General features: G+C 42.3%; 1 protein-coding gene across 2 annotated transcripts in view; it reads right to left on the bottom strand.

Moving 5' to 3' along the window:
- b4galnt4a (beta-1,4-N-acetyl-galactosaminyl transferase 4a) overlaps window positions 1–16469 on the bottom strand; it is a 503111-nt gene that overhangs the window by 127916 nt on the left and 358726 nt on the right. The window contains exons 5-6 of one of the 2 annotated variants that reach the window (XM_062036152.1): window positions 15420–15510; window positions 8601–8701 (exon numbers count right to left, since the gene is read on the bottom strand). The exons of the other annotated variant lie outside the window; for it this stretch is intronic. Of the exons in view, the coding sequence (XP_061892136.1) occupies window positions 8601–8701; window positions 15420–15510 (192 nt within the window). The remainder of the gene's footprint in view (window positions 1–8600; window positions 8702–15419; window positions 15511–16469) is intronic. 2 annotated transcript variants of the gene reach the window in all.

The raw sequence follows: 16469 nt of genomic DNA, 5'->3' as shown, positions 1-16469 counted from the left end.
CGTTTCCAGTGTCTGCATTGTGTGCGCGTCAACGACATAATTCAGATCCACCAGGCAACCTCAGTCTGAATGTTAAAACCATAGGTGGATTAATGACCGGGCCTACCGGGCCCAGGCCCAGGGGGCCAGAGGCCCCAAGGGGCCAGGCCAACTTGGCCCCGCGGCCGCGACCCAAGCAAAACTACTTTTGCAAAAATAATAATCTTAAGCCCCAAGGGGCCAGGCCAACTTGGCCCCGCGGCCATGATCCATAGAGGGTAAGAGGCCCCAAGGGGCCAGGTCAACTTGGCCCCGCGGCCGCGACCCACAGAGGGCCAGAGGCCCCAAGGGGCCAGGCCAACATGGCCCCGCGGCCATGATCCATAGACGGTCAGAGGCCCCAAGGGGCCAGGCCAACTTGGCCCCGCGGCCACGATCCATAGAGGGTCAGAGGCCCCAGGGGGCCAGGTCAACTTGGCCCCGCGGCCACGATCCATAGACGGTCAGAGGCCCCAAGGGGCCAGGCCAACTTGGCCCCGCGGCCACGACCCACAGAAGGCCAGAGGCCCCAAAGGGCCAGGCCAACTTGGCCCCGCGGCCGCGAGCCACAGAAGGCCAGAGGCCCCAAGGGGCCAGGTCAACTTGGCCCCGCGGCCACGATCCATAGAGGGTAAGAGGCCCCAAGGGGCCAGGTCAACTTGGCCCCGCGGCCGCGACCCACAGAGGGCCTGAGGTCCTAAGGGGGTCAGGCCAACTTGGCCCCGCGGCCATGATCCATAGAGGGCCAGAGGCCCCGAGGGGTCAGGCCAACTTGGCCCCGATCCATAGAGGGTCAGAGGCCCCAAGGGGCCAGGCCAACTTGGCCCCGCGGCCACGACCCACAGAGGCCCCAAGGGGCCAGGCAAAATTGGCCCCGCGGCCATGATCCACAGAGGGCCAGAGGCTCTCAATCATTATTATCAAAGCTAATTCTCAAATTGGATGGATCACACAACCTCACTCACATATTCTTTATCAATTATTAAAGGTTGTTTCTGAATTTTGATTACAGAACTTAATGCAAATATTCTTGATTGATTGACAAAGCTCATTCTCAAATTTTGATTACACAACCTTACTCTGACAAATTATCATTATCAAAAAGCTCTATCTCGAATTTGGATCACAGAATCTCACTCAAGTATTCTTAGCTGTGCCCCTCCCCCATCAAGTCTTTCATAAACCGGTCTGTTCTTTTAGAATCTCCTCATTTGGTATTTTGAACTCGTGAGAGACTGCTCAAAATTTGGTTTCCTTTCCCTCAGTTCAGACTCAGAGATAATTTGAAATCATTCAACAAGAAGTTTAACGCGCGCACACACACACACACACACACTTGAGTTGAGCATTACTTGGAAATTCTTATATTTTCCATTTTGCTGTTATTATCAGCATCTTCCCATTTTGTCCTTTTCTTTCGAGAAAGTTTACAGTCTGACATTTGTCACTGCTGTCAGTTAATAACTTTTTGGTCTTTGACCCATTTTGTCATTTTCTCGATTCGATCGTCACTGACCACTCTCTCCTGTCTGGCAGACATCGTTGCTGCCATCATAGCTAGCAAGCTGCCTGCAGCGGGTCATCCCTATGTTCCCCGTCCCTATGTTACCCGGGTCCTATGTTCCCCTCTACCGGGGAACTAAGGACCCTTTTTAAAAAAAAACGGTTCTATGTTCCCCGCTGCGGGGAACGTACAACACTTTTTCCAGAAAAGGGTTCTATGTTCCCCGCTGCTTCCAATGCGCGACTAAGTAAGACGCACGCAGACACGCATGACAGAGACGCGTTTAAGTTGTCGAAGGAAGGAAGTTCGCGTTTGAGTTGCTCTATCTGCTGCCGCACGCCCTGTGACAGGTTAGGTTTAGGGATGGTTTTGGTCAGGGCACAATTTCGCCAAAAAAGTGCTCCACAACGCCCTGTGACAGGTTAGGTTTAGGGATAGTTTTGGTCAGGGCACAATTTCGCCAAAAAAAAGTGCTCCACAACGCCCTGTGACAGGTTAGGTTTAGGGATGGTTTTGGTCAGGGCACAATTTCGCAATTTCGCCAGATACAATGCAGGGAACATAGGACCCTTTTTTAGAAAAAGGGTCCTAAGTTCCCCGGTCGCATACAAAGACCCAGGAACAACCGGGGAACATAGGACCCGGGGAACATAGGACCCGGGGAACATAGGCACGCTCCCGCCTGCAGATAGCAACATTTTGGTGTCCTTTGGGAAAATATTTAGAAAGAAGACAAAAGTACACACAGTTGTACAACTATTATCTTTATGATCTTTTTTTTGTTAGTTTCTCTGTTACTGTGTGTGGCCAATTAAGCGACTTTTGGCCATACCTGGCTGGTGACATTTAGCGACTTTCTGGTTGATGTTAAGATTAATAATAGCAACAGTTCTCTTCATCTTAATGCAATTTATTGTGTCTGTCTCTCCACATTTTGCCATTAGGTACTTTGAGCTCTTGTTGGTCAGTCACTCTAAGGTACATTGTTGCTGCCATCATAGCTAGCAAGCTGCCTGCAGATAGCGACATTTTGGTGTCCTTTGAGAAATATTAAGAAAGAAGACAAAAGTACAAGACATTGTACGATTACTATCTTTTTAAAATTATTTGTTTCACTGTGTGATTGACCGACTTTGCCGCTAGATTTCGCGTCTTTTGGCCATACCTGGCTAGCGACTAAAAACATCATTTAGCGACTTTTTGGTTGTGAAGATAAGTGGTAAAAGCAGATCTTCCTGTTGGTCTTCCCACATTTTGCCATTTGGTACTTTGCACTCTTCTTGGTCACTCCAAGGCATTTGTCCCTGCCTTCAGCTAGTCACTTGGCTCTTTTGGAATATATTTCACTGTAATTGGCTCTCTCTCTCTCTTTCTCCTCAGTACAAATCAGCCTGTTCCCTTGCCATTCATCACTGACCACTCTGCTCTCCTGTCTGTCAGACATTATTGCTGCTTGCAGATAGCTTGGGGTCCTTAGAGAAAATATCAGAAGAGAAAAGTACACAATTATCTTAATTATCTTTTTTATTCAGTCAGTCCTTCAGTGAGTCCCAGTGTGTTGGCGATTAAGCAACGTTGGCATTCAATTAGCGACTTTTGGCCATACATGGCTGGCGACTCAAAAAACTAGAAAAAAAGTACAAAAAGTTGTACAATTAATATCTTTATTATCCTTAATTCCCCTGAATCCTAGAGTGTGTTGCAATTAAGCAACTTTGCTGCTAGGTTTAGCGACTCTTGTTTTGGGCATACCTGGCTAGCGACTACAAACATTATTCAGCAACTTTTTGGCTGTTAAGATTAACGTTAATAAATTAAATCCTAATACAATTTATTGTGTTGGTCTCGCCATCTTGCTATTAGGTACTTTGAATTCTTGTTGGTCTCTGCTAAGGTATCTGGCTGTTGTCTTTGCCTTCAGTTAGTCACTTGGCTCTGGAATATATTTAACTGTACTTGGCTCTCTCTTTCTCCTCAGTACAAATCAGTCTGTTCCCTTGCCATTTAGACATTTTCTTGATTGGATCATCACTGACCACTCTGCTCTCCTGCTGTCTATCAGACATTGTTGCTCCCATCATAGCTAGCAAGCTGCCTTGGTGTCCTTTGTGAAAATATTTAGATAGAAGACTAAAGTGCACAAAGGTGTACAATTATTATCTTTTCAAAATATTTGTTTCACTGTCAGTGTGATTGACCGACTTTGCCGCTAGATTTCGCGTCTTTTGGCCATACCTGGCTAGCGACTGAAAACATCATTTAGCAACTTTTTGGTTGTGAAGATAAGAGGTAAAAGCAGATCTGCCTGTTGGTCTTTCCACATTTTGCCATTTGGTACTTTGCACTCTTGTTGGTCACTCCAAGGCATTTGTCCCTGCCTTCAGCTAGTCACTTGGCTCTTTTGGAATATATTTCACTGTAATTGGCTCTCTCTCTCTTTCTCCTCAGTACAAATCAGTCTGTTCCCTTGCCATTTAGACATTTTCTTGATTCGATCATCACTGACCACTCTGCTCTCCTGCTGTCTATCAGACGAATCAGTTGATTCTCTGCTCTCAATTGTCTATGCTAGTAAGCTGTTATTCTCTGCTTTGGAGTGTTGATGCTGGGTTGCTAGTTTTCTAAATCACCTCACACACTTGAAGGAAGCAGCACCGATCATAAACACACAAACAAACTCACACACACACACACACACACACACACACACACACACACACACACACACACACACACACACACACACACACACACATAGTTGGTTTATCTGTTGTGATAGGCAAAGAGCCAATGTGCAAAGAAAGAAGGGAAATATGGATCATAAACGTTTAAGTGGAGGAGCTAGAAAAAAAATTCAGCAAGAAAAGAAAAAAAAGGAATCAGTTTTACTTGAGAGTGTTCCAAATATCTCCAGCTTCTTCAGTACAAAGACATCTGCTGAAAGCAATTCTATAAATGCTACTGCAAATTCAGCTAAGGTTAGCAATGCACCTGAGCTAGCATGTAGCTCCCAAGATCCTGAGACCACTACAAGTGTAGACACTGAACCAAATGCTTCTGATGCTTATGATTCAACCAATTCAGCAGTAGCCAGTTGCTCGGATGAATGTGAGGTCACTGCACCTCTGGACAGCATAGAAAATGAGCTGAATCTTTCTTCAACACCATCTACAGTGACAACTCTACCTAGTGATCCCGCTAAATGGGCTGAGACCCTCACTGAGTCAATGAAGGAAGTTCTTATTCAAAGAGGTGCAAAATCATTTCACAACCGTCACAGCCATTATCCAGCTTCTGTGAGGAACAGTGGGCTAGGAGGCAAAACCCGATGCCTAAACAATGAACATTTTACTTCACACTTGCCCAATGGACAACGAGTACAAAGAGAGTGGCTGATGTACTCTCCCTCTACTGGTAATGTTTACTGCTTTGCATGCAAACTGTTTTCCCCCAAAAACGCATTCTTTTGTGACAGGCTATTGTGATTGGAAACACTCAGAAAGATTTGGTGAACATGAGCGAAGTGCTGAGCACATAACCTGCATGCAAGCAGTCTTGAACCGCGCCAAAGGTGCCACAGTTGATGCAGACCTGTTCAAACAGTTTCAGGCAGAGAGCAGCTATTGGAGGCAGGTGTTACAAAGAGTTGTTGCAGTCATTAAATTCCTTGCAGAAAGGGGCCTTGCATTTAGGGGTAAAAATGAATCGTTAGGGTCTCCTCTCAATGGGAACTACCTTGGTATTCTGGAGGTCCTGGCTGAATTTGATCCCTTTCTAAAGGATCACATCAGAAAGTTTGGGCAGATGGGTCGAGGTAATACCTCATATCTGTCCTCCACCATTTGTGAGGAATTCATTGAATTGATGGGTGCAAAAACCAAACAGGCTATAGCAGATGAACTGCAAGCAAGCAAATACTACTCTATCATTGTGGATTCAACCCCAGATTTATCTCATGTGGACCAATTGACATTCATATTCCGTTTTGTTAGCAAAGAGGGCAGTGTTGTTGAACGCTTTGTGGGTTTTGAGCCCATTACTAGCCATACAGGTGAAAGTTTGGCTAACTGTGTCATGTCTGTGTTGGAAAATCTAGGGTTAGAGCTGTCAAATTGCAGGGGGCAGGCTTATGATAATGCCAGCAACATGTCAGGGAGGTATAATGGGTTGCAGGCTCACTTAAAGAAAAGCAACCCATTAATACACTATATTCCATGTGCAGCTCACTCTTTGAATTTGGTGGGAGTCAACAGCATTGACAGATGTGGAAATGAAGTCTCTAAGTATTTTGACTTGATTCAGTCTATTTACAACTTCACAACTGCATCCACACACCGATGGGACAGGGTATTTGGCAATTCCAACATAGATCTCACACTTAAAGCTTTATCCAACACGCGTTGGAGTTGCCGTGCAGAATCTACCAAAGCACTGTGGCAGAACTACAGTAAAATAAAAGCAGCACTACAGGTTATTTCCACTGATGACACAGAGAAACGAGACACACGAACTGAAGCTGACAGTCTAGTGCGGAAGCTGGATTCACTTGAGATGGCCTTCATGGCAGGCTTTTGGGACACTGTTCTGTCCAGATTTCAGGCCACAAGTCTGCAACTTCAAAAAGCAGACATGGACCTTGGTACAGCAGTTAGATTGCTGGAATCTCTGCGCACCTTTGTTCTCTCCCAAAGAGATCTATTTGATCATTTTGAGCAGAAAGCCTTAAACATGTTGGGTGGCACCCCATCTTACAGGGCTGAACGGACGAGGAAACGTAAAAAGTTTGCTGATGAATCAGCATCCCCAGATGTTGTGCTTGAGGGAAGGCAACTGTTTCAAATAGAGACATTTATTGCCTCTATTGATCAACTGAGTTCAAGCCTTAATCACCGTCTGGAGGCCTACAAACATCTGAACAATTTGTTCAGTGTCCTTTTCTCTTTGGATACAGAGTCCAATGCTTCAGTCCTTCACAAGGCCAAGATTCTCACTGAATCATACCCATCTGACCTCAATGAAAGTCTTGGACAGGAGCTTATACAGTTCAAATCTTTTATACAGCTCAACAACACTGATGAGGAGAGGACCCCTTCAGGACTGCTCAAAACAATAATACATTTTGGACTACAGCCTACGTTTCCTAATACATACATTGCGCTACAGATTTTTCTCACTCTACCGGTCAGTAACTGTGAGGGAGAACGCTCATTCTCTCTTTTGTCAAGAGTAAAAAATGAGCTGCGCACAAGAATGACTCAGAAAAGATTAAATGCGTTATCTCTAATGGCAATTGAGAGTGAGCTGACAAGAGAGTTGGACTTCAATGATGTGGTGGATGATTTTGCAAAATTGAAAGCACGAAAGAAACCCCTTGCTTAAAGGTGCACTGTGTAAGATTTTTAGGTTATTTCCAGAATTCACCCATTCACTAATGTTAGGCTACCTGTTTTCATGAATACTTACCACCACCATAAAATTCTAAGTATCCATTATGACTTGGAGAATTGCACTTTTGCCATTTCTGGGAAGTGTCACCTGGATTGTGAAGATAGGATTGACTTTAGGCAGAAGCTTGGTGCTTTCTCTGGCAAACTGAACCTCAAGCTTCATTCTCTGCAGCTTTGCATTCTTGTGCAGACTTTCATCCACAAGGAACTTTTCAACTTCCCCACTATCGTGAAGGGGCCATCAAAAGATTTCAGTGTGTCCAGCATGTCTAGTCTCTTACTCTCCTTTCTTTGAGCCATCTCTTGTTTCTCATCTGCCCTACTCTCGAATTTTGCCTTCATGAATTTACTCCAGTTGAGTTCAACCTCCCTTTTTGCTTGTGCTGCTGCCTTGAAACCTCTGAAGCTCCTGGCTCTTCTGTAAAATTATTGACCTATTGACTGCGTTCAGTGTGCCCAACTTCTTCAGTTTGTAGTCCACCTTGCCACATTGTCTCTCCATCCCAATGTTGTGCACAGGGGTGCCATCAATGTTACTAGCCTGTTCACTGACAGGGTCCATTGGGAAGGTCTCCTCATCCATCCTCTGCCTGGCCAGGACAGTCTTCAGATGGGGCAGCATGAGATCTGTCAGCTGCTTCACTTCATCCAAGTATTCGGCAGCCACGTCTGACACTGAGTTCAGGACATGTCCAGTGCCTGTCCAGCCACTATAGCATTCTTGGAAATGGGCTATCTTGACCTGCATGCAGCCCTTGTACCATGAACTGGCCTACACCTTTCTTTGTGGTGCTCTCCGATGCATGTTATCATTTTACCTTTCTCCTTCTCCTCAAGCTTAACCACAAATAGATACAGACTTTGAGCCTCAATTTGCTGCACAGCTGCCGTTATGCCAATGTGTTTTCCTAAGATATTATTTTATTTTTAATGATAGAAGGGAGGAAAAGGGGGCAAAAATCATGTCCGATTTAGTTTTTTGGGTGGGTTGGGGGGTTTATTTCATGATAGCTACCAACTTCCAATACATAATATCTCTCAAATGACCCAATGCACCATCACTGAAGTGGGCGTAATCATTTTCAAAAATGTTTATTTTTAGGCCATTTATCCCCTCCCCCTGTGTCTGTGTGAAACCTGTGCTTGTCAGTGTCTGTGTGGTATACCTAATAGTGTGTGTGCAGTATGTGCACTCTTCTGTACAGTACAGTGTGCATGTCTGTTCACAGTATACAGTATTTCTTGCATACTGCGTGCGTGTGTGTGCGCCCACACGCGCGGGGGGTTGAGGGGCCAAGACCATGTCAGGCCCAGGGGGCCAAAATTTCTTAATCCGCCCCTGGTTAAAACGCACCATCAAGTCTCATTGTATAGTCACATGATAAACTCTGCTTGTGTGCATCACTCCAGAGAGGCTTTCCTACATCTTGTAATTCCCGGAAAGTGTTTATGCACTTTGAAAAGTTTGAGGCCTCATGTGATCCGCTTCCTTTCTGTAGCAAAACATTGTCGCTAAGCAATAGCATATCAAAAACGACTTAAAAGATTCACGGAAAGCCTGCAAACTAGAGTATGTATTTCTATCTGTGTTCAAGACCTTGTATAGGTAATTGTGGCAGTTTATTCCTTACCTGTCCCACAAATACCAGCAGCCGGGCGTTGAGGGGGCTCTCATCAGGACTCAGCCAGAACTCTGAATTATCATCAGATGATACCGAGAACTGGAAATCCCCTGAGAAGAAATAGATGGATAGATAGAAAATCATGTTATATGATGATAAATAAAGTGGTTTAAGGAATTCCCCCGAACAATGCTATTATTGTTGATTATGTGACAACACTGGAAAATTGATTCCAGGACAAAGGAGCATAGAAAATCTAGAAAAACATTCAAAGCGCAGACCTCCACAAGGCCCTATCTCCAAATAGTAAAGAACCATTAAAAAAATATTGAATCCAGATGGTAATCAAGATCACTCTGAGCATCTAATCACCGGTTTCTAAGTTTAATCAAAATCTGTCCATAACTTTTTTAGCTAACCAAGTAAAAGAATATTGTAATATATATGTGTGTGTATAAATATATGTATATATATGTGTGTGTGTGTATGTATGTATTTATATGTATAAATATATATATATATATATATATATATATATATATATATATATATATATATATATATATATATATATATATATATATATATATATATATATATATATATATATATATATATATATATATTGACTTATTAATTTTTTTTTTGGAGAGCTCTTGGAGCCTGGCCTCAGGCTACTTCAGCCGGCCTGCGTGTCTGGGGCCCCTGGGTCCTATCGTCCACCCCTTCCGGATGCCCGTCTTGGTTGGGGCTTGCTGCCTCTAGTCCCCGCATCTATCGTGGCAGCTCGGTGGACTGCAGGGTATTCTGCAGCGCTGCAAGGCGGCCAGCTGCTGGGTGGTGACCTTGTGTGTCAGCGTGTCTGTGATTTTTTTTTTTCTCTTTCTCTTCCCTCAGGGGGAGGAGCCTCGGGGATTGGGCTTGTGGGGGCCTGGTTGTTAGTGGGGTGGTCTTCCCGTCGGGCTGCGGGGAGTGGAGGCCACCATTGGTACTTTAACTTTAACTTTAACTACATACACACAGAGGTTCAGCCTTGTAACGTAATGTAGTAGAATTCATCTGGCTCAATATATTCCGCAGATTCAATCTGATAGGTAAAAACGGATGATCTAGAGATCAATAATGTATTCAGGAAATTATATGCGTCCCTCTACTCATCTTCTCATTGTACGACTCATGAGCTTGATAATTTTTTTGCCAATTTGGACATACCTTCAGTTGCGGGAGAGTCAGGGAGACGAATTACTGCTAGGGAATTAAATGTTGCAGCGTTATCACTACAAAACCGAAATCCCCGGTACCAAATGGCTATCCTTTAGAATTTTCCCAAAAATGTTGGCATATGCTATCCCCTCTATTATTGGACATGTACATCAAATCTTTTGAATCTAGCCACTTCCCGCAAATGCTGAGCCAAGCTTCAACTTATTTCCTCTCGAAAAAAGGGAAGGAAACTTTGTCGTGCACTTCGAATCATCCTATTAGTCTGTTAAATGTGGACTTTCAATTATTATCCAAACTGCTGGCTATACGTCTGGATACTATTATCCCTGCTATTATTAATGCATATCAAACCGGGTTCATTTGGAATAGAAACTCCTTTTCTAATCTTCGACGTCTTTTCAATATATCGAATGATGTGCCTGCACATCATACAAAATATCCACTGCACAATTTTCCCTTAAAAATTGCCTGGCAAGGTTTCACATACTTGGGTGTGCAGGTCACACACACGTTTGCAGAGCTTTATAAAGCCAACTTTCCACTGTTGTCCAGAATTCAAAGATATTTTGATCTTTATGACTTAATTTATCTACAGTGGCTCGTGTCAACTCTGTTAAAATGAACGTACTTCCGCGATTTTACTATTTTCTCTATTGTACAAACCCCGTTTCCATATGAGTTGGGAAATTGTGTTAGATGTAAATATAAACGGAATACAATGATTTCAAATCATTTTCAACCCATATTCAGTTGAATATGCTACAAAGACAACATATTTGATGTTCAAACTGATAAACATTTTTTTTTTTGCAAATAATCATTAACTTTAGAATTTGATGCCAGCAACATGTGACAAAGAAGTTGGGAAAGGTGGCAATAAATACTGATAAAGTTGAGGGATGCTCATCAAACACTTATTTGGAACATCCCACAGGTGAACAGACAAATTGGGAACAGGTGGGTGTCATGATTGGGTATAAAAGTAGATCCCATGAAATGCTCAGTCATTCACAAACAAGGATGGGGCGAGGGTCACCACTTTGTCAACAAATCGTGAGCAAATTGTTGAACAGTTTAAGAAAAACCTTTCTCAACCAGCTATTGCAAGGAATTTAGGGATTTCACCATCTACGCTCCGTAATATCATCAAAGAGTTCAGAGAATCTGGAGAAATCACTGCACGTAAGCAGCTAAGACCGTGAACTTCGATCCCCCAGGCTGTACTGGATCAACAAGCGACATCAGTGTGTAAAGGATATCACCACATGGGCTCAGGAACACTTCAAAAACCCACTGTCAGTAACTACAGTTGGTCGCTACATCTGTAAGTGCAAGTTAAAACTCTCTTATGCAAGGCGAAAACCGTTTATCAACAACACCCAGAAACGCCGTCGGCTTCGCTGGGCCTGAGCTCATCTAAGATGGACTGATACAAAGTGGAAAAAAGTTCTGTGGTCTGACGAGTCCACATTTCAAATTGTTTTTGGAAACTGTGGACGTCGTGTCCTCCGGATCAAAGAGGAAAAGAACCATCCGGATTGTTATAGGCGCAAAGTTGAAAAGCCAGCATCTGTGATGGTATGGGGGTGTGTTAGTGCCCAAGACATGGGTAAGTTACACATCTGTGAAGGCACTATTGATGCTGAAAGGTACATACAGGTTTTGGGGCAACATATGTTGCCATCCAAGCAACGTTACCATGGACGCCCCTGCTTATTTCAGCAAGACAATGCCAAGCCACGTGTTACATCAACGTGGCTTCATAGTAAAAGAGTGCGGGTACTAGACTGGCCTGCCTGTAGTCCAGACCTGTCTCCCATTGAAAATGTGTGGCGCATTATGAAGCCTAAAATACCACAACGGAGATCCCCGGACTGTTGAACAACTTAAGCTGTACATCAAGCAAGAATGGGAAAGAATTCCACCTGGGAAGCTTAAAAAATGTGTCTCCTCAGTTCTCAAACGTTTACTGAGTGTTGTTAAAAGGAAAGGCCATGCAACACAGCGGTGAACATGCCCTTTCCCAACTACTTTGGCACATTTTTGCAGCCATGAAATTCTAAGTTAATTATTACTTGCAAAAAATAAAATAAAGTTTATGAGTTTGAACATCAAATATCTTGTCTTTGTAGTGCATTCAATTGAATATTGTTAGGATCCGCTGCTCGGATCACAGTTTGTTTACTTTTTAGTGTCACGTGTGTTTTCAGCACCTTGTGTTTGCTTCTGTTGCCAGGACGGCAGATTGTGCTCAGCTGCCTCTGGATAGTGTTCGAGACGCTCACCTGTTGTCCGGGCACTAATCAGAGGGCTATTTAGTTTACGCGCTGGCCTCGCTCGGCCTGGTGGTCTTGTTTGCTCCCATGCAACAAGTTACACTCTCGTTTTACGCTCATAGTCTGTATTTAGTTACTAGCCTCTTTTGGCGCAACATATTTGGTCTGCAACTAAAATAAATAATTTATTCTCACCTGCAAGCCGCTTCCTGACATCCCTCTGCATCTTGAAAAGACGACCTTCGGCATTACAATGCCTCGTAAACGTAACAAATATGGGTTGAAAAGGATTTGCAAATCATTGTATCCTGTTTATATTTACATCCAACACAATTTTCCAACTCATATGGAAACTGGGTTTGTATACCCCTTTCTCTCCCTCAGTCCTTGTCTCGTAAATTAAATTCAGATTTTAGACTTCATTTGGAAAAAAAAACTCACAGATTATGTAAACAATATTTACAGAGACCCAAATTTTCGGGAGGATTAGCACTACCAAACTTAGGTTTTACTCCTGGGCCAGCAACATTAGAATTCTTAAATATTGGCTGAAATATGAAGCATTTGATCCCCCTTAATTATGGCTGGTTATGGAGGCAAACTTTACTAAACCAGTATCTCTTAGGGCTCTGGTTCACTCTCCCATCCACTCATCTACTTCGGCTTTAACAAAAAATCCAACCATAAAATGTCATTCAGAATTTATGTTCAGTTCAAGCACTACTGTGGTTTACAGACTATTTCTCATCTTGAACCCATCACTGCTAATAAAGCTTTCTTTCCCTCCCTCTTTTGTCGATAGTGCCTTTTTAAAATGGTGAAGTCTGGGGATCAACAACATTCAAAGATTTATACATTGACAACACATTTGTCTCTTTCCAGCAGCTTTGTATTAAATGTTCACTCTCCAGTCAACACTCTTTTAGATATCTACAGATCCGAAGTTTTGTTCATAACAGTTTTCTCAAGTTTCCAAACTTACCGACTGACACAGTTTTAGATGCTTTTTAGATAACCACTTCCGACTTTAAAATGATCAATAACGCATATTTACTGTCAAATGTTTCATTTACGCCCTGAGTCTCCGAATTCAATTAAGTCACTTTGGGAGGGTGACGTAGGACTGACCCGATCTGAGGAGAGCTGGACAGAGATTTTAAGTAGAGTTCATAAGTCTTCTATTTGTGCTATTCACAGCCTTATTCAATTCAAGCTAATACATCGTACCTATTATACCAAGGTCCGTCTGGCTAAGATGTATGGCGGAATATCGGTAATATGTGATCAGTGTCAACCATCTCCAGCTAACCTAATACATATGTTTTGGCTCTGCCCATCACTGTGCAGTTATTGGACTGAAATGTATAATATTTGTCTTTGGTAATTGGCCAAAATATTGAACTGAATCCTCTAAGTGGACTATTTGGGGTAGCACCTCAGTCATCCACCATTAGCAAATTTAAAAATAATCTTGTAGCATTCACTACTTTGTTGGCTAGAAGACTCATTGTGTTAAATTGAAAGGCAACAGCGCCTCCTTGCCACACCTGCTGGATTAAATATGTTGTGTATTTTCTCAAACTGGAGAAAATTAGGCTGGCATTAAACAGTTGTTTTGTGAAGTTTCAGGAAGTATGGAGTGGTTTCTTAAAATATGTAAAATAGACTCATCTAAAATTTAACCCCAATTAAAAATAAATTCAAAGGTAGGTAATTGATGAGCCCTTTGTCTGTTTTTGTGCATTCCTGCACCTTGTTGGAGACATTCAGAAGTGCAGTTGTCTGTGGCTTCATGTCAATATGTGCCTGTACTTATCCAATAAACAAATGTTTTTAAAAAAAGAAACAAAGAAATGATCTGGCTCACCACTGAAATCTATGAAAGTAATAAAAAACATTGAAAATTTGTATATAGATTGCATTCTTCAATGTAGGTAAAATACTTGTGAGCAGACAAATATAATTTTTTGGAATAAAATATGACTATTATCTGCTGACAGTTTTGGCTGAAACTTCGGCCTTTGTGGAAGCTGTTGGAGCTTTCTGGTATGACGTGTCCAAAAACAGCTGGCCAGGTGGGGAAACTTTCAAAATAAATATGGCTGGTTCGGGGAACTTTATTTTGAAAGTTTCCTGGTCCAGCAAGCTGTTTTTAGACACATCCCAAGTGTCAGCTGAAACTGTCATCAGGTAAGAGTCATCTCTTACTTAAAAAAATTACATGTGTCTGCTGCCAAAAAATCTTCTATCTTTACCAGGGGTGCCCAAACTACGGTCCGCGGGCCGGTAACGTCCCGCCAGCGACCAATTTTTCTACCCCTTGTTACTCTCGGTGTCTCCTAGCAGCTCAGGCAAATCACATTGTCTAAAGATGCATTTTTCCATAGATAACGTGACATCATCGCGGCCCCCCGAGTCAAAAAGTTTGGGGACCCCTGATCTATACCATTCAAAATTACCAGTAGTTTCAATACTGGACGATAATCCTTTTTTGTCCTTGTTGCCTGAGGAGGAATTTTTATAGATGAAGCAGAAGCATGCATTCGCTGTGGGTTTATCGGTTAGGAAATGTCCAAAATGAAATAAAAAAACATGTGATTAGATTTTTGGGGTGATTAGGATCACTGTCTGTATTAGGGAACGTTTTGTAGGATTATTTACCATTGGGAGAAATAGTGTTTAATTTTTTTGTTATTATTTTAGAATTAGGGTTTTTGCTTTAATGGTTACATATGATCTTATTAGATTGTGCATGCACAGTACTTAGCGTTGTAGTAGTCATTAGGTACTTGCATATGGCGGGATCTCTGTATGATAGTACAGTACAAGATCAGTTAGTCTGATCTTGAATGGGATTGTGCTGAAAATTTTAATTTTCCCTCGGGGATTAATAAAGTATTTCTGATTCTGATTCTGATTCTGATGATCTGATTGCGTTCGCATCTCACACATGCATTACACACAATTGTTTGTTCACTCTAAACCTCTCTGGGCACGCCTACGATTGTTAAAACACTTACAAGATGGATATGTTTCAAAATGGATGATAATGTAATTAATGTCTTCATGTTCTTCCATTTGTCTCCCAGGGTGTTAAGGCTTCTCTGTTGCCATAGTAACACCATAAGTATGTGGGTTTTAGGTTACTGGAAAGAGATTAGCCTATGAGATGGCGGCCACTGAGCCCTAATAAAACATGGATTGACTTCAGAACTGATCTCCAACCACTTGGAAGAGCTGTTAAGATGGGCTATATTAATTTGAAGGCCACTCACTCAAAGGCCTGAAGCGACAGAAAAGAGACTCGATAATTTGATGACCTGCTTACCGTCTCTGTAAGGGTGAAGGAATCCAAAGATTCTCAGGCCATAATTCTTCCACTTTGGGGCAACGGCCAGCTTCTTCACTGTCGTTCTGGTCTGTGTCAGAAAGCATAAAATGTAGAAAAAAATTAAAAATAATGTGAGTGAACCCATGTCCAGTCAGTAAGAAAAAGTGTGTGAAAGAGAGACTTCTACAACCTCTTTGAAAAAATTAAGGAATCACCAGCTTGGCAGATGTTGTTTATGTTTGTGAAGACAAAAACAAATGACAGACATGACACAAAACTATCCATCATCCATCCATTTTCTACCGCTTGTCCCTTGTGGGGTCCCGGGGGGTGCTGGAGCCCATCTCAGCTGCATTCGGGCGGAAGGCGGGGTACACGCTGGACAAGTCGCCACCTCATCGCAGGGCCAACACAGATAGACAGACAACATTCACACACTATAGTCATTTTAAATGACAACTTTCTGGCTTTAAGAAACACTTAAAAATAAATATTGTGGTATTCAGTAACAGTTACTTATTTAGATCAAGCAGAGTGTAGAAAAATATAAAATTATTAGGAAATTATGGAATCATCCAGTACATGTTCAAAGCTGCATCAGATGAAATCTGTTTTGCAGTTAAAAACGAGTGTTCACACCTTGGAGAGCTGTTGCACCAGGTGGTTTGACATGAATCATGGCTCCAAGACATAATATGTCAATTGAAACAAAGGAAAGGATTAGCAAACTTCTTCAAGAAGGTAAATCCTCACACACTGTTGCAAAATATGTTGGTTGTTTACAGTCAGCTGTGTCTAAAATCTGGACCATGTACAAACAACATGGGAAGGTTGTAAAAGGCAAGGATACTGACCATGGAAAAATTAAGCAATATGTTTTGAAAAGAGAAATTGCACAGCAAAACAAATGAACACATGGGCGGAAACTGGAGTCACCGTCTGTGACTGAACTATAAGAACCCCCCTAAAGTAAATGAGATTTAAATACAGAAAAGCTAAAGAAAAGCTTTCATTAACATCTAAAGAGAAAAAGTGAAGTCACAATGG

Source organism: Entelurus aequoreus, linkage group LG24 (genome assembly GCF_033978785.1).
Source record: "Entelurus aequoreus isolate RoL-2023_Sb linkage group LG24, RoL_Eaeq_v1.1, whole genome shotgun sequence".
NCBI classification, from domain to species: domain Eukaryota; kingdom Metazoa; phylum Chordata; class Actinopteri; order Syngnathiformes; family Syngnathidae; genus Entelurus; species Entelurus aequoreus.
Note: the sequence above shows the minus strand (reverse complement) of the source record. Positions and strands in the feature narration are given on the sequence as shown.